At 42.5% G+C, this 18,954-nt stretch overlaps 1 protein-coding gene across 10 annotated transcripts in view; it reads right to left on the bottom strand.

The window, feature by feature from the left end:
- Positions 1-18,954, bottom strand: part of iqsec1b (IQ motif and Sec7 domain ArfGEF 1b) — a 232,514-nt gene that overhangs the window by 24,845 nt on the left and 188,715 nt on the right. For 9 of the 10 annotated variants that reach the window (XM_031280054.2, XM_036002367.1, XM_036002368.1 and 6 more), the window contains one exon: positions 1,382-1,655. In XM_031280054.2, coding sequence (XP_031135914.1) covers positions 1,382-1,655 — 274 coding nt within the window. Of the gene's footprint in view, positions 1-1,381; positions 1,656-10,744; positions 10,926-18,954 lie in introns of those variants that run through there. The other variant, XM_031280068.2, reaches the window with a different exon arrangement.

Below are 18,954 nucleotides of genomic sequence, written 5' to 3'. Positions count from 1 at the left end.
GTATGTACAGTAATGTGTACATGTATAGGTACGCATGTACAGTATATAGTGCATATATGTGATATGTGTATGTAAATATATTTGTGTGTAGTGTGTATGTATGTGTGTATATGTATGTATATATATATATATATATATATATATATATATGGATTGTACATATAAAGCACATTGTATATAGTTAGATGGGAGCGTACGACAGTACTAAGGGTCAGGAAGGGAAGTTAATTAATAAGCATGAATTAATGAGCTGTGGAGAAGGGGTAGGATTAAATAAGTGTATACTTCGTTCTACTGCTTTTCAGGCATGTATGTGCTGGTTAACATGTTTTTATTTATTTTAGTTTGCTTATTTGTGAACTAATTTATGCATTTTTTGTGTTTTTGTTTTGTTTTATTTTATTTTGATACGTCTGAAATAAAAAGTCTTCATTCATTCATTCAATGTTGGGGGCAAACAAATAAAGGACTTAAACCAGAGACTGGTTTTCGAATCCCGTTTGAAAATATAAGTAAGATTATAACGATGATAACAAAGATTTTTTTCTAACTTTACAGAAGAAACAGAGCTTCTTACGTGCGTAAACGGAAGTGAAGTATCGTCTGATTCTATCCCAAGCCACAACCTTTTTCTGAACTTAAATAATTAGTGTTAAGTATTTTTTGTGCCTTTGAGCAAATAAAAGGAAAAATCCAAACTAAAAATATTATCAATTAAAGGTATAAAGTTTTGTTTTCGAGTTACGTCCGATATAGTAGGCTACGTAAGATCATTTTCATTATTTTACATGTGACTTGGCATACAGTTTCTATATCATGATAATATATATGTGTATTGTTCTTCTTGATATTGTGCAGCCTGTTCTCATTAACCATTTGTTCAGAAAGCTACGAAAAGTACTGTAATTCCTAAGCATTCCACGTTTTTTTTGTTGCTGTATTCACCACATTGACAGCCGCTTTATAAGAATGGCCGCGTATTTTTTACTTTCAAGCCAGGGAGCGGAGTTCGCTTCCCGGGGAAAACTAAAGACTCTGTACCCGGCTCAAAGTCACCCATTTTCGGCTAAAAACATCTACTAACTGCCGCTGATAGCGACCGAGCTGTGACGGAGGTCCGTAGCCCGCGTCCCGAAAGTCTGTGGCGGCTAAAACAACTAGCAACTGCTGCTCGGCGTCATGGAGCTCATAGCCAGCAGGCGTCACGTGACCAGCCGGCGGTCTCCTAATTTTGTAGGATATCATACGTTTTGGTTTGCATATATTTTCGTACGATATCATACGGGAATGCATTGCATTGTGATATTGTTTCAAACACATCAACCAGACTGATATTGTCTGTGTTTACAGATGGAAGTTGTCTTTGTGTACACCCCCTCACCTGCTTGTCCTGTAGGTCCGATGAGAGCTCATAGCTCTCTGACAGCGAGCGGGAGCGCTTGATGGCCTCTTCCTCTGCCTGCTTGCGGAGGATGGACTGGGAGTGCTGGAGCTTGGGTCGGCGGGGACGCAGGTGGCCGGGCAGCAAGATGTGTCCGTAGAGCTGGCTGTCAAGGTGGTCGGGGCCGAGCCCGCCGCTGCGGGTCACTGGGATGCAACTGTAGCTGGGGTCCACAGAGGCGCCCACCTCGCTGCCTGGAGCATCACCTTCCACACTGCAAACAGAAAACACACACAGAGAGCACGCAGGGTTAGTTTGCTGATTCATCACCCTGAGGGCATGCACTGCTTTGTGTTTCAGCGAGAAGCTTGTGACAGATGGAAAACAATCTAGAGAGATTTCTTTTCCTAATCATAGCTATTTTGATCATTTTTCAGTGTGTCTTTGTTTATCTAAACATTATAGTGCAAGGTAACACTTTTCAATTGCCTGCCTAGTCCTTTATTAAGACAAGGAACTTTATTATAACACATTATTGGAAAAAAACAGGGCATAAGAAAATCAATTTAAACTCTCGCATACTTTACCTATTTGCTTTGGTTAGTTCACCAACCAAGGCTTAATAAGACTATTGTAATGTTAAGTAATGCCAAATGTGTGTCTAGTTTGTATTATGCTACTCAAGTTATATCAGTGTGTATTTGTAATTATGTACTGAAAGTCATACTGGTGGGAAATCCCACAAAACCCTGCTGCCTGTCGTCTTTACTCATTCCCTTTACAATGCAGAAAATAACTCAACCCATCCAGCTATGAGACTGGAATACTGTATCTTGATGCCTTTGAATAAATTATGAATACCAAAGATCCAACATAAGGCTAGTCCACACAGCATTCTGGGATGGGAGAAAAACGTGCTCTGGTTTATGGGCATTTCTTCAAACCAATCACATCCGGACATCCGGCGGAATTTCGGACGGTACCGGAGCAATCCTGGAAGTGGAACGTCGTGGATATAGATTATCAGCAGCTCAATCTTTCAGTAAAAAACTGAGCGACACAATGTGATGAAAGCACGTGAAGCAGCACCTTTAAATTAATATTAAGATCAATAAGGATCATTGTCTGCTAACAGCAGCACAAACACCAACCGATTGGATAAACCCTGATGGCCGTGCCACCTGCACCAGACTGCAGCAGCTAAATGTCAAATATGTTCACTTCCTCCGCGCCTCTTAGACTGTTGTGTGATTAGCTGAGAGGGCTAACATGTGTGATACTTGGGACACAGCTCAATAACTACATTACTACTGCGAGGAATCCAAAGCCATTTTTACTGTAAAGAAAAACAAGCAACCTGATCTGCCATCTGTGCAAATGTCCCTATCTGTTGAGCAGGTTTTTTACTCTTGTGGTAGAAATGTCTCGTCTTATCTGTTGTGCATTTTTCTTTTTCACCGTGGGATGGTGAGAAACGAACTTTCGATTCCTCTGCATGTCTAATATGTGTGAAGAAATTGACAAATAAAGCTGACTTGACTAGACTTGAAATAACACAATAACAAGCTGTCCCTCTCCAAGAGGGAGAAATCTTGATTTTTCATTAGTCATTTGTCTTTGTACAGACGCAGATATTGGATGCCAATAAAAGAAGACTAAATGCACATTAGGCTATAAAGACACATATCAAATACTTAAATGCATTGAAAGACAGCTCAGCAAAGACAAATTGCTGACACGAGAGCAAGGAAGGCATCTGAATAGGTCCTAAACCAAATTTATTATCTTACTAAAAAAGTAATGTATATATAATGGTTCGGCAACCTTTAAAATAATCTTGTTAATCAGTGAGCCATATCAGCATTAAGCCTGTCAGCATCTACGAGCCCACTCAGGCAGAGTTATTCTTTTCCTTCACGCTGCATTCTGTGAAATAAGGAACCGAGTACTAGCCACTCAGAGGCAGAATAGGACGCAGTGGTGGAATGTAACATTTACTCAAGTACTATACTTGAGTACAAATTTGAGGTACTTTTACTTTACTTGTGTCTTTTCTTTTCATGCCACTTTCTACTTCTACTCCACTACATTTCAGAGAGAAATATTGTACTTTTTACTCCACTACATTCATCTGACAGCTTTAGTTACTTTACAAATTAAGACAAAACACACGTCGTTTATAAAATACAATGTTTTATTGTAAATTAAACTACCCAACGACCTACATGTACAGCTGAAATGAAAGACTAAACACTTAAGTTTAGAATGTGAGGATTTTCCTGCATTGAGTACTTTTACTTTTAATACTTCAAGTTAAGTTTTCCATATTATACTTGACATGCTTTTACTTAAATAACATTTTCAATGCAGGACTTTTACTTGTAACAGAGTATTTTTACAGTGTGAATACTTCTTCCACCACTGGTAGGGCGGGTCTTTGCCGAATGCTGATGGGGAAAAAGTCAACCAAACTACCGTAAATACCAGGCTGTGCTCCTGCCATTGGCTGGGAAAGAGGTCACTTGGCATGCGGATTGGAACATTTCCGAAAAATTCTGTTGCACACTTGTTGCTAGTGCGCTACTGGTTGAGGCTACGGTGAATTTGTGAACTTTATAGGTTGTGTTAAAGGTGCAGTAGGTAAGACTTATAAAACTAACTTTCTGTCATATTTGCTGAAACTGACCCTATGTTCAAGTAGAACTACATGAAGCAGGTCATTAAAAAAAAAAATCCAGCTCCTCTAGTCTAATTGCCTGTCAATCACTGCTCAAGCACACGCATTCATTCTCCCTTGTGGGGGGAGGGGCTTAGGAGACCGTTTTGGACTTTAGCGGAAAGGGGGGAGGGACTGAGAAGTTGTTGATGTTCAAATGTTTTGGCTAAGTCCTGGATCTTCGCAATCCTTCCTACAGCACCTTTAAACAGATTGGCTCTCTCATTTCCTAGAAACAGTCAACGTTGGTTTTTTCTTACAGTAACCATGACTACACCCTTTTCCAAACTTTTACCATGTAGCTTTTGCGCCTAAATGTAACATTACCTTGACCACAGCCGCGGCAGATCAGAACGGTTAAATATTATATCTGTAACAGTAATTTCTAATGGATTTTGAAGGCACTGACAAACAATATGAGTTATTTTGCAAGACCATGACAAACAATCTATGCTGTCATGCCTTCTGGAAGACTTGTTGCTTTGAGCCAAGTCACAGTGAAGAAAGCTGAGGCTCTGTCGTGCAGATAACATCTCTCATTAGAAAGAAAGGTTGTTTCTCTTGGAGCTGGACACTCGATACTCATTATAAAAACCCTCTCTGCATCTTCGTTCTCCTCCCTATACATCCTCAACACATTTTTTTTAATTAGAAAAGGAACCAATCTAATCAGACAGAAAGTGCCCCTTAATAAGACTGAAGGTGGGCTGTAATATGTCTGCTACAGCAGAGGATGTCTAATTGGAAATGTCCATTTGTTTAGATGGAAGAGAGGTTTAGCATGCTTGAAATGTGGCACTCAGCTCAAAGCAAGAGTAGGCAGACGCCTCTAGGTACTCTGAAAGCATGATAGCACTTAGTTGTCAAGCATGTTTATATCTTCCGTTAGCTGGTTTTGTTGCATTACGAGTTCCTGAACAAGATGTTCTGCTCTTAGTTACACAATAAAGAACCATGCAATGTGTTTAAAGAAAAAATAGCTTCACCATAATAGGAAAGAGGGTGGTTGAGGATAACCATCTCTTGAAACATATAAAAGACACTTTCAATTTCAATATGTATGAACACACTCTTTCCCCCAGCAGTCCAATTGTTACTGATTCAATTCCCTTTTTCCCTTCGACTGGGGGAGAGAAAGAGGGAGAGAGAGAGAGAGAGATGGAGAGGGAGAAAGAGAGAGACTTGGTCATCCTTGTCGACTAAGAAAGACTTCTACAGTCGGTGCCAGGCATTCATCCAGCCTCATTAAAATGAATATCCTCCCACAAAAAATCCCATTTAAAAGGCAGAAACGAACTGGATAAAAAGGTCAGAAGAGGACGAATGGGAGTCCAAAGTTCTTAGAATATGTCAAGACAGAGGGAACCTAATTCTCAACAAACTGCGAGTCATCATCACATGGACAGAAAATAGGGTTTGCCCTCGATTGATGCAATGAAATGTCATCATAATATTAAAAGAAAATGGGTTTCTGTTTTATCTTGCCTTAACACAGTACCACTAAAGCACTAACCCTATACTACAAAGAGTTACTATCCCTAGTGAACAGACCATGGCCTGAAAATGACCCAAAACTGCTTACCAGGCAGCAGTGTACTGGCCATCTGGCATACTGGGACAAATCCCAGTGGGCAGCTGCATCAGTGAGTCGTGGTCATTCGTCCGACCCTGTCTGTCTCTTTACCAGCTCATTCTGTGTGCCTGTCATTTGGGATGCAGAGGGTCCGGAGGGCAGTCAAAGGCATGACCCTAACCCTTACCCTCATATTCCTAACCTTAACCAACCTCAGTCTCATGCCTTAACCTAACCAACCGATCAAACCAATCAGAGGTGGGTCATGCCTAGAGTTGGGTACCGAACCCGGTAGTTTTACCGGTACCGACCGAATCACGTCGGTACTACCGAGTATTGGTTCACGTAAAATCAAACAGTACCAAATTCCGGTACCTGAGAGTAAGCGCAAGTTTATCTGTCCTCTCTGCATGTTGACAGAGAGCAGAGGTCCGACACACACACACGCAGAGGTGTGGACGGAGCAAACTACGTCGGCTCTGCAGTTTTGTTGAAGTCACAGAGAGTCACGGCGAGGCCGATAAAGTGGTTTAAAGTGTGGTTACAGTTTTTCAAAACTTCATGCAGACACCTTTCACCCAGATATGATATTAATGGCGAGCCGAAAGCAGTCGCGGTGCTGTTGACATTACACTTCCTCTGAGACGAGCAGGCACAACGGTGGTTTCTGTGCCCTGGGGACTGACTGACAGGCTGAGGTTGCAAGGCAAGGCAACCTTATTTCTACAGCACCTTTCAGCAACAAGGCAATTCAAAGTGCTTTGATGCGATGAAACATGATGAAAATAAAACAGGCTAAAATATAATAATATACAAATACAAGAATAAAAGTTACAGTAAGTAAGAAATGCATAATTATTCAATTGAATAGGTTGTAGGGACGGGTTTGAGAGGAGAGAGGGAGGGGTTTTATTTTTGTTTAATTTCTGTCAGTGTAAAATATTCTAAATAAATAACATAATGTTCTAAGTAAATAGGTTTGGAATTATTTTTACAACTGAAATCATTTTTTGTAATTACAGAGGGAAAGTAACGAAAAAGTACCGTTGGGTACCGGGAACCGAATTCCAGGTACCGGTATCGGTAGTGGTATTGGTTCAGGTGTGAAAGGTACCCAACCCTAGTCATGCCTTCTTATGTCACTTGAGTCATTTTCTGACTTAAAGCTCCTCCAGAGCCACAGAAGAAATTATACAACTGTTTTCACAAGCTGCGTAGTACCCCCCGTGACTGCTAAATTAACTTTGGCATATACAGTCATTTCAGTGGAGGGTCCCTTTACATGTCAGGGATTACATCCACATTAAGTGTGATTTATGCTTCTGCATAACATCTATGCCGTGGCTACATACATAAGTACATGGAGACACGGACCTACGCCGGACCCTACGCCATAGCCTGACGTGCACCTCTCGAAAAATCTAACTACAAGTATATGAAATCAAGGAGAGGGTTAATTTTTCCTGTGAAAGATTTCCCACCGTGGTCAGAAAGCACAGGGGAGACACTTTGTTTCTCTCACTGTGTCTCTAGAGTTGCTACTCGCTCTGAAGCTAATCGCCGTCACTCTCTCACTCGCTCTACCACACACTCCCCACGCACACACACATGCCAGCCCTGCTATTGTCCTAAGGAGATCTAGGCACACACCAACGCACAAGTATAAACTTCAGGCCACTTACGTAGGCTACGGCGAAAGCTCTGCATGGAGCCTCTGCAGAACCATGAATCACACTTTAGTCTGGATCAAGGTAAGTACATTTCCACGATAAAGCCTGACACCTTCTGCTCTCTGTGTGTTGCCATTCTCAAAATCCCTTTGTTGGTTGTTTTTTTTTTGGGGAATGACAGTAAATGGAATATGTTCACGGCATTTACTCTCTAACTGGAACATTTTGGGACCGATTGGTGGGATTACTGTAGACAAAATACGCACAGAGATACACTGGTAAGAGCTAATGAGGGTTAACCATGTATCAGCTAATTTAAATAGCTCATGTTACTGTATTGTGTGATCAGTTAACTTCAGTTAATATTGTAAGTGGCATTTTCTTTTGCGGGATGCAAATGTTCCACCAAAATAAGTTCCTTTCCAGATACTATTTTGCAGAGCCACCGTTGCTGCACCAGGAGCTTAGCGCCGCCCAAGACGATTGTGATTGGTTTAAAGAAATGCAAACAATACTAAGCATTTTTTTTCTCCTATCCCAGAATGTATCTGTGGTGGAGCCAGACCTTACTCCACAGCGCTGTGGAGATACGTAGGTCTGGCAATGGGCGAATGCATCCACATAAAAAAGGTGTGCACCGCACCTTCTGCCTTGGATTAAATTACAGTATTCAATTCAAACACCCACAAAGGGTTACATCGATACCATAACTGTGCATAAATTGCTGGCTAATAGAATTTTAATGATGTGCTTATAGTGGAAGGTGATGCGATGGTTCCAGCGGAGAGGGCAGGTGATGTGAGGACAGCTCTGGTGTCAACAGCTTCCCTGGAGACGCACGGTCTCTTCGTGCCACTGAGAGGCTTCCTCAAATTGAGCCTCTTCTCACTGTGTCACTCCGCAGTGGTGAATTAATTACTCCAACCTGCCACTCACGCACATAAAACCTGCCTCTTCTGGTTTTCTTTGTTTTGCTATGTATTCACACAGACTGCCTTGAGTGAGTTCCTCTTAAAATCAGTTTAAGATAATTCAATATGGGTTAGAGGGCAACAGTATAATATGACTCAGCTGCATTCACTTGATTGGCACACAGAGGGGAAATGAACTAGCACAAAAAAAAATCACAAATGAAGCACATTTTATTTACACAAAGTGTGCTCCTTGCGAATTTTATCAGCAGCTCTACTCTGGCACAAAATCCACCGCATTAAAGGCAATTAATAAATACTTTCTCAATTGATCTCAGTTAAGTCTGGCAGCAGTCCATGAATGAGGAAGGGACCATTAGGGAAATGTACAACTTGCATCATGAGACAAATTCAGAGCCAAATCCGAGAGAAAGTGCATGTGAAGCAGCCATTAAAAGTAACGACTTCTACACACAGCACCAGTGTCGGGGAGTAACTTACACATAACAACGTGACATAATTTAATTTCCAAATGAAAGGTAACTGTAATCCTTTACAGTTACTAGGAAAAAAATGTGTAGTTAAATTACAGTTACCTATGAAATTGTTCATGATTTCATTGGGGGTTACATCTGAATATTTTCTGTAAAAAAGCTAGGCTATATGTTGAATAATATTCATTTTGGTGCTTGGCATGTTTTTCATGTTCACAACGTCTTCTTTTGCCATTTCCAGCCACAGCCTTTTAGTAAAGTTTGATGCTATTCTGATGCTTTTCATTGGTTCTCCTGTTTGAATGCCCGTCTGACAGCTAAATTGCCTCTCAAGCTGTCTGAGAGTTGTCACTGTGGCTACCGATAAAACCATCTAAAAATCAGTCCTTCCAGAAAAATGTTTTTTTGTGATTGTTGCGGTCAAAAATCCTTGATTAAGCGGCACGTTTTCTTAAAAAATGCGATGGAATATGCGGGATATTTATGCAATTTTATGCGATGAAATTGCGGGAACTTGCAAAAATTGCGGTCATCGCGGGGTTTGCAGCTTTTCAATGATGTTCACGTCGCGTAATAACGTCACTTCATAACGTCACTTCATAACGTCACTTCATAACGTCACTTCATAACGTCACTTCATAACGTCACTTCATAACGTCACTTCATAACGTCACTTCATAACGTTCCCATGGCAACAGGGGAAAATGGCTGCTCTTGTGTGAAGTAAACGCAACATTTTTCAACTTTCTGCTAAGATATATGTGACTTTTTTTGCAACGAAAATGCGGGGATTTGAAATCATGCAAGCCCCGCATATTTTGCGCGAAAATCGGGAATTTATGCGGCGAAAGTGTGGCGTATTTGTAAAAATGCGCCCCTCCGCATAAATATGCGGACTTTGGCTGATTATGCGTTGAATTATGCGATCACATAATCACGTTTTTCTGGAGGGACTGGAAAATGTTTAACGGTTGAAAACATTCATTACAAATTTAGAAAAGTAATCAAAAAGCAATTAAAAGTGTTCTAAGCGATGTCACGCATTTTTTAGGCTACAACATTTTTTGTCACATACAGCAAACATCTCCTCACTATCTCCTAGCTGCCTGTCCCCTGAACACACTGTAAAAAATGCGGTCTCTGTAGACAGCCCAGGCTCCACAAACGGCAACAAAAACAAACTGTGCCAACCTGCACCACCAAACATAACAAACAGTGTCCAGCGTTCCAGCCAATAACCGACAAGAAGGATTTGGGGGTGGGGGGTGGGAAACGTTGGAAACGTTATTTTAAGTTACAAAATGTTCTCTAGTGTTGCTTTAAATGTAATAAGTGACATTACTTCAATAAATTAAAGTTACACTTCTTGTAGTCTTTTAACCAGACCTACATTAGGCCAATGCAGTGGGACAAAGGAATAAATGCTTTGACGTGTGGTTTGTGCTGCCAATAAATCAATGTCCATAGACTCCATATTTTAAATATCTTTCAGTGCGATGACCTGTTCCTTTTATGACGATGCATGCTCACCGTAGCACAGGTATATTTCAATATGTCCATTTCGTTTCAGTTAGGTTTTGTTCTGCTTTCCACTCTAAACACTAATAAAACAATATCATTTCTCAAGCCACTAACACGGTGAAAAGCTGTATGCGTTCCCCTTTTCCAACCACCTGTGTACCTCTGGCTGATTACCTTTAGGCTTTCCGGTGACAATGCTTCACTCAGTGATCAAACACAAAACTGCATATGCATAAAAGTCACCAACGTGGTATATAAACAAACCAAAAAAGCAAAGCTACATAATGGCTCCAACACTACTATTATAAATAGGTTAACTTGAAATCGGTAACCTATTACATTTTCAAAGTAGCCTTCCCAACACTGTCCAGCGCGCACACACACACACACACACACACACACACACACACACACACACACACACACACACACACACACACACACACACACACACACACACACTCAAAGTTGGTCTTACCAGCTGTCTGATTCCAGCTCCAACAAGGACCTGTCAGAGGCACACTGCAGACACCACATGTTGCCGTCTGAGTCCCTACACCAGACCCATCACCACCCTGCCCTCTGTTACTCCATCCCTGTGTTAAATGTAGCCCTTGCAGCCTAACCGCACAGCCTCACTCTCGGACACTTCTCTAGCTCTGGCCTTTCTTCAGAGCCTTATGAGGAGGGGCGTTCGCAGGAAGAGGGAGGGAATTCCTCCAGAGGAAACTGGTTTGTGTGGCAGCGGGAGCACTGGTGCCCCACAGATGAGGAGGGTCTTACACAGGAAGGGTCAACAAGTAAGAAGAAAAAATGGAAGAGAGATTGAGCAAGCTCTGGTAGTGATAGCATCAGATGGGCTTTATTAGAATCTGGGCGGCAAGGTTAAAGCCTGGGGAAACCCCTGGAAATACCATTTTAGCTGCTGTGACTGTGGAGGTACGGCTGCAGCAATGTGAGCTTTAACTTGGTATAACTGACCTCAGATCTCAACCTCCAGATTCATATGGAAGACGTAAACAGTTACTGATAATCACTACTTTACAACTGCTGATCAAAGGCTTACAAAGAGTGCTTAAAACGATAGTATCACCACCACAGTCTTCTAACAGACAACGCAGAAGAAGCAACAGCTGCTTGGCCAGTTGACCCGCCAAGCTACTCTTTAAACAAATAACCAAGCTAATAGGGAATGTTTGACTCACATCCCCTCCCATCTCTGTGCTGATGTTTAGGGTGATTTCCCCCCACTCCTATTCCCTTGCCTCGGCCTAAAAAGTGAGCAGTGAGGGGCCTATCTATTTCCATATAATGACATCATTACCCAAACAACGGGCGTGTATCAAGTGGACCACAGATGTTATCAAACCAAAGCAACCATGCAGCGTAAAGCGCTGCGATAACACAGCTAATAGGTTTGGGTAGAGACCCACCATGACAGTAAGGCCCTTAGAAATGTCTGATTTTGCACTTTAACCTCTGGTGACGTTTATACATCTTTGGTGAATAGATTCTTAATGACTCTATATAACTTGGGAAATAATCCTAATTACAGTATAAAATAAGCAAGAGTGAAGAGGGAGCTGGTGCCTCTCTTATTGGCCGTTACAGAGCTTAATAAAAAGAGCTAAATGTTTCCCATATGGTGAAGGTTCATGTAAAGTGCAGCAGAGAGAGATACTGGCAATGTAGAGGCAATCATAAAATGAGTTAAGATGATCTCTCAGAGGACAAATGTGGACAATAATTCCCTGACCCTCCATTCTGGAAGTGCAACTCTGGACAATGCTAACTATGTAGCTCAGGGAGATCTCGACCAGTGCCAGAAAATATGATCTCTTAATGGCCCAAAGCTGAAAGTAATACAATAAAAAAAAACAAATTCAGCCCAAGTGATGCACAAAACTGAATAAGACCTGAAATTGCGACAAAGTCTTGATCCTTGGCCCAATCAAATCTGAGTTTAGCTGAGGTTAGACACTACTTTAAACACTCAGCAAAGTGCAGCACTATCTAAGCCAGTTGGTTCTCTTTAGCATTAAGGATGACCGTGGTGCTTAAGGTAAAGCTGCAGCTGTTAACACCCACTACATCTGTTTGACTGAGCGTGAGATAGTGTGAGACAGCTGCCTTTGATCAGTCCTTGGGTTATTTTTGTCCCTCTTATCTCTATCTTGATAGTGAATAGCCAGACTGTACAGCAGTTAGGAGAGGAGTGATGTATTTTTATCTCACAAATGAGTCTGAATCTGTGCCACATGCTACAGGGGGGGCACACACAAAAAAACTAAATCAAACTGAGGCAAAATAACATCAGACAAATGAAACGACAACCTCTCAGTAAGCTGCCAACTCTTTAATCTCTCTCTCCTTCTCCTGAAGACACTCAAACATCTCAGCCTCACTTAATTGGACCCTACCACCTGCACAGGTAAGCATCTGAAAAATACCCTTACATTTCCCTAGATCAGTTACTGCTGATATTACTACTTATACATATATGGGCGCCCATGACAATAAGCACCCATGATACTATAAAAATGTGATTCACGGTTGCCTGGGTAGCTCACCTGGTACAGTACGCGCCCATATACAGAGGCTCAGTCCTTGACGCAGCGGCTGCGAGTTCGGTTCTGACCTGCGGCCCTTTGCTGCATGTCATTCCCCCTCTCTCTCACCTTTCAAGTCTAAGCTGTCCTGTCAATAATAAAGGCCTACAAATGACACCAAAAAAATGTAATTCACTGCAGAACTATCTTAGCATTGTAAAACTTTTCACCGTAAATCTACAGTAATATACCGGCAGCAGCTTCGCCACTAAACTACTGTTAATTTACACTAAGCATACAGTTTTTTTTTTATAGTTTAAGGTATTTTACTGTAAATAGACATTCAGTTTCTTACTATATTATTTGAATTTACAGTAATATACTGGCTGCAGTGTAATTCCCACATTTTCCTTTATTTTCCCAAGATGCACTGGTATTAACAGTAAATACCTGTAATCTGTAAGATTCGCAGATAGTGCTGTAATGTTATTTTCACCCAGAATGCATTGCCATTTACAGTATGATCCTGCTTAACATTAAAACTGTGAGATTTTAGCTGTACATTTACATTTTTACAGTTTACAGTGTAAAATAGAAGTATTTTATACTATAGTAAAGCGCTGTAACGTGAACGCATAGTGTCATAGAACGATAAAAACCGAGCAGCAGTTGCTGTTTGTATTTAGCCACTAATTATATATCAGCATTATATGTATTGATATAATGGATTTGTCCTATTGTTCTACACTTTAGGATTACCAAGCCCCAGCTATGTCATTTTACACAAATCAAATGATAATTTATCAAACAAACTAAAACATTATACTGAAATTAAGGATTAAGCAGACACAAACAATGTTAATTTTGGGAACAGGTCCTAGTGACCAGGGAGAAAGGCTTAAAGTTTATGGTCTCAGTCACTAGTACCCTTCAACACAGCGTAAAAGTAAAGTGGTGTTATTCCACCACTGCTAACTATGCTGCTTTCAAACAAACCACTTTGCATCGGGTTCCCCTCATGACCTTTGAGGTGCGTGTGTAGAATGACAACACCTGAAGAAACCAGAATAGGCTGTTCACGACAAGAATAACTGAAAACATTACTTGAGTTGTGTTTGAGTTATGTCTCTAAAAAATGGCCAGAACTGGTAGTTGAATATTGCCTTTCTTTCATTATAGTCAGATTACTTGTGTCTATGTCACTGTACTGATTGTTTTGTGCTTCCTTGTGTGTTTATTATCTACCGTCACACTTAAAAAAGTCACAGAGGAATCCATCAAACAGCTGGTCCTTCTAGAGTAGCTGAATTATTCTGACCAAGTGCTTTCAAAGTGAGTTTGCAGGGACCTTTTAAGGGCCTGTATTACAGACACACCTGTCACACTTCCCAGACTCCAAATGGAAACAGCAGGAACTGTCATCCTTGTATTAATCCTTACATCAGTTGCAGCTCCTCAGCAGACAGCTCCGGTCCAAGTATAACCACCAGTAAAGACACTACTCTCCTTTCAGTCTGGTTCAATGGAAGTATATTTTCGGATAAAACCTGACATCTGCTGGATGTCATGCTTTGCCCCCTCGTCTTCCGCTCTCTGTGTGTTGCCGTTCTCAGAATCTCTTCGCTTCGGTACACAACAACAAACTTTGAGCTAGCAAGCTACACGTTGAAAATGGCAAGTTGTGAAGAACATTTGGATCGTGCAACAAGGCAGGTCTGCATGGTTCTTTTGGTGAATGATTGTAAAGAATTACAAAGAATATGTTTACGGCATTTCCTCTCTAACTGGGACGTTTTGTGACCGATTGGTGGAGATCGCTGTGAAGGAAGAACACACAGCGATACACTGGTAAGGGCAAATGACATTTAACCATGTATCAGCTAATTTAAATAGCTCACGTTACTGTATTGTGTGATCAGCTAACTTCATTTAATATTGTATGTGGCGTTTTCTTTTGCAGGGTGCAAATGTTCCACCAAAACACGTTCCTTCCCGAGACTATTTAACAGAGCCACCGTCGCTGCTTCGAGAGCTTAGCGCCGCCCAAGACGATTGTGATTGGTTTAAAGAAATGCAAACAACCCAGAGCGTTTTTTTCTCCTATCCCAGAATGTTTCTGTTGTATAGCCAGACCTTCCTCTGCAGCGGTGTCGAGATAGGTCTGGCAATGCGAAACTACTCTCCTCCTAAACCGAACCCCTCTGACTCCGGCTACAATATCTAAATCTCTCTGCCCCTCCCTGCTTACCTCCTCCCACATTCGGAGTGACAACATGCCACTCCTCCAGCATTGAGACTGGATCCAGCAGGGACAAAAATAAAGTTGTTGACAGACCCTGCACTTTCTGCTCCGCTTGATAAGTAAAATGATCAGCCTGTGTGAGTGGGGTAGCTGGAGACAAATGTGTCTGCACGGCCACCTCCCCAGATGCTACGGCCTGCCGCCGAAAACAACAGCAGCGCCGATTAGAGACACAAGAGGCTCGCTGAGATTCACCACACAGAGGCACTGGGAAGGCACATTTTCAACAGGGAGCACAGACAAATATGCAATTACATGGCACCATATCATACAGAGGCAGCACCATGTACCTGTTGGATTGAGATTGTGTTTCAAAAGAGCAGCATTTACGTTTCCAGGGTTGGTTCTGGTGTGTTTGTTCTTGCTTGGAAAATGAAAACATAATTGACCTAATTCTTTCTACAATCCACTTCACCTTAATTATGAGCCAGAGCTAAATGTATACAAACGAGAGACATGCTATTTAAACAACAACAAATGCTGTTTTCCAACTTGGAGCAAAGACTGGAGCATGTTTTTGTACATAGGGCACACCAATAATACAGTATGTCAGCACATTTATGATTATCTTCTGTGTAAGAGTCATGTCCTGTTTATAGACACATTCATTTTGACATAAAAAACTAAGATCTAGGCAGCGATTGGCCGGCCTCCAGCTGCATCACCCACACCCTAGTCTATATCCTTGACGTTCCACTTCTGGGATTGCTCCGTCGCTGCCGGAAAATCCGCCGGATTTCAATAATTTAGGCCGGATATCCGTTGCCTTGGGCATCCTTTGTGTTGGCATTTTAAACTGTGGTCGGTTTATGAGGACTATGGTTAACTGCTCCTCAGATCTCTGCAGGGTAAATCCAGACAGCTAGCTAGACTATCTGTCCAATTTGAGTTTTCTGTTGCACGACTAAAACTACTTTTGAACGTACACATGTTCCACCAAAACAAGTTCCTTCCCGAGGCTATTGTGCAGCGGCACCGCGGCTTTTCTCTGGTGCTTAGCACCGCCCAAGATGATTGTGATTGGTTCAAAGAAATGCCAATAAACCAGAGCACGTTTTCCTCCCATCCCCGAATGCTATGTGGACTAGCCAGACTCTCCTCCAGTGCGTTTTGGAGCAGGGTCTGGCAAAGCGAGACTACCCACACCTCAAACTGAGTGTGGCCCCAGCCCGGCCCAGCAGGCTGACTGTGTCTCTGGCTGTCCGCTTTAAAGCTGTTTGGCTCCACTTCAACCCTGTAATCCCTGAGCTCACAACCCACCCACGTGTGGCCTTCAGAGGGAGGCAATGGCCGTGCCCTCTCAGCCTCAAGCCTTTCCACCAGAGAGAGAGAGAGAGAGAGAGGATTTACTTAAAGGTGCAGTAAGTGATGCTGCGCAAAGATTGTTGATATTTGAACTCTACTGCCAAACCAATACAACTCCCCCTTGAGAAGCTACGCCCTCCAGATTCACGGACAGATAACTACTGGCTGGCTGGCACATTCACATGCTGCCCCACACAGTTGATATTATGTTGATGACCATATGGCATTGAGTCTGTTCAATGTTTATGCTCTGCTGTGGTAGCCCCTCTGACCAGTGTGCAGTTATTCAGCTTATCTCTGCTAATCCTCCTGTTTTAACTCTTTCTCCATCCTGTTCCTGAGCTGTCTATAGGCTCTAGTGCCAAACCAACACCAATAAGCCACAGCATTGTAGTGAGAAGGACATACTGAGCAACCTCAGACACAGGCTGAGGTAGGTTTAAAGGATTGTTTCAGTTTGTACACTTCAGTCTTATTTTCATAGTATTTTCCATCGTTTCACATTAGGTTTGATTATCGTTGTACTGTAACATCGCTGTAACAAAGTCTGACGGAGCAAGCAACACAAACAGTCAGAGGATCAGACAGTAAACAAACAACAGTTTAGCCGGATTATCAAAACCACAAGGTAAAACCGAAAGTAAGCCCCCCTGTACTATTTAAGTTCAACCGGAAAGTCTAGATTTAAACAGTGAAGGACGTTTACAGAGGACACAAAGAGTACAGGGTTTCTGCAGGGGTTCATTTTAAGGCTCTGACACACCAACCCGACGTCCCACCTTCGGCAGAAAAGGCAGTCGGACTGATCAGTCTCCCCGAGTGGGTCAAAAAAGTGCCTCGGAACACACCGAAGCGACGCCGACTTGAGCGTACGTTCTGCGCGTAACAGCAGACGGCGCTTATCTGTATTGTCGCCCAAAAAATGAAAACCGGCAGCTGATTGGACGAAGGTGTCACGTGGGTCTGGCTTCTCCAGAATTTCAAAGCCAAACCATCATGGCGGCTCGTTTGGAATACAATCTCATATTGTACTAAAATAGTTCACCGAAACGTGTTTCTGAAAACATCTTAAGAGAGAAATAGGCCGTGCAGTTGCTGAATCTGTCTTCATTTCAGCTCAACAAAGGTCATTTTAAAAGAATTTTGTCAGATTTTGGGAGACTCTAGTCATGCTCATCCTGCTCGTCATTTCTAGGTTAGCACTCCACCAATCAGATTGGTCATTGAGTCCGACTGCCCGCCTTCCGATTCAACAAGTCAAATTGGCCCAAATGAAGGCCAACGGTTCCTCCGACTGACGACAGCACGGAACACACCGAACGGACTCAAGTCACTGACCTCGCCAGACTGTCCGACGGCCGATAATCGGGTTGGTGTGTCAGGGCCTTTAAGGGTGTTTTCACACTTTCCTAATTTAGTTCGGTTGAATTGAACTCTGGAGGGTTTTCCGTTTGGGCAGGTGTGAACACTGCAATCGCACTCGGTTGCGGATCAAAACCACCGGCTCTCTCGGCCCGGTTACAAACAAACTTCGGTACGTTTCGTTTGTGGTGAGACCGTGATGTAACCCAACTACCAGGGGCACGTTCAATCTCAAGACGATGTGCACTGTTTTGCTACGGTTTCCTGGTTGAACGACATGGCTGGATCTCACTTCCCTTATCTATTTTTTAAGATTATTTTTTGGGCATTTTAGGACTTTTTTATATAGGACAGCTGAAGACATGAAAGGGATGAGAGAGGGGGAATGACGCAGAAAAGGGCCCCAGGGTGGAGTCGAACCTGCGGCCGCTGCGTCGAGGAGTAAACCTCTATATATGGGCGCCTGCTCTACCAGGTGAGCTACCCAGGCGCCCTCCCTTCCCTGATAGCTCCTTGCTTCTCGGTCCTCGGCTGAACCGGAAGTTGTTTTGCCCCTACTTCGTAAAGGGCCGTCTCAAAGCTCTTGTTCCTGCCCCGAGGAGCGAGGAGCTATGATCAAGGAGGGATCTCTGAGGAGCTATGAGCGAGGGTACACAAGAGAGCAGCCTTCCCGGAAGCCGCACAGCTGAAAGACGTTGCTAACTCTGCCCATACAGCTGCCGAATTAACGTGAAGCTTCAGAGGAAAGGACGTCTCATCCATCTAAAAACACATTTCGAGATGCGAGAAATATGCACTACAGTAGTCCAGAACACAGGACCTTCTTCCTGTATTTACTTTCTTGCTCCCGCCCCCAGACACATCCGACCAAAAAGAGAAGTGAACCAAATTGAGTGGTTTGTCGTGACGCATTTTGGTTCGCTTGGATCTTTCTCTGTGTGAAACGAAACTGAACCAAGAGGAAAACGCTCCAAGGACCTCCAGCTCCAAGGAGCAGAGAAAATGAATTACAGGTGTGAAAACACACTAAGAAGTTTAAGACCTTTTTACTACCACAAAGAATGCAATTTAATACCCATTTCATGGTCATGCTGGCCAAAGTATGAGACAAAACTCTCGACATTTATACCAAATCTTTGTCACTACTTTCCGACTGTATATGACAACAAT

This window comes from Sander lucioperca, chromosome 6 (genome assembly GCF_008315115.2).
Source record: "Sander lucioperca isolate FBNREF2018 chromosome 6, SLUC_FBN_1.2, whole genome shotgun sequence".
In the NCBI taxonomy this organism is placed as follows: Eukaryota; Metazoa; Chordata; class Actinopteri; order Perciformes; family Percidae; genus Sander; species Sander lucioperca.
Note: the sequence above shows the minus strand (reverse complement) of the source record. Positions and strands in the feature narration are given on the sequence as shown.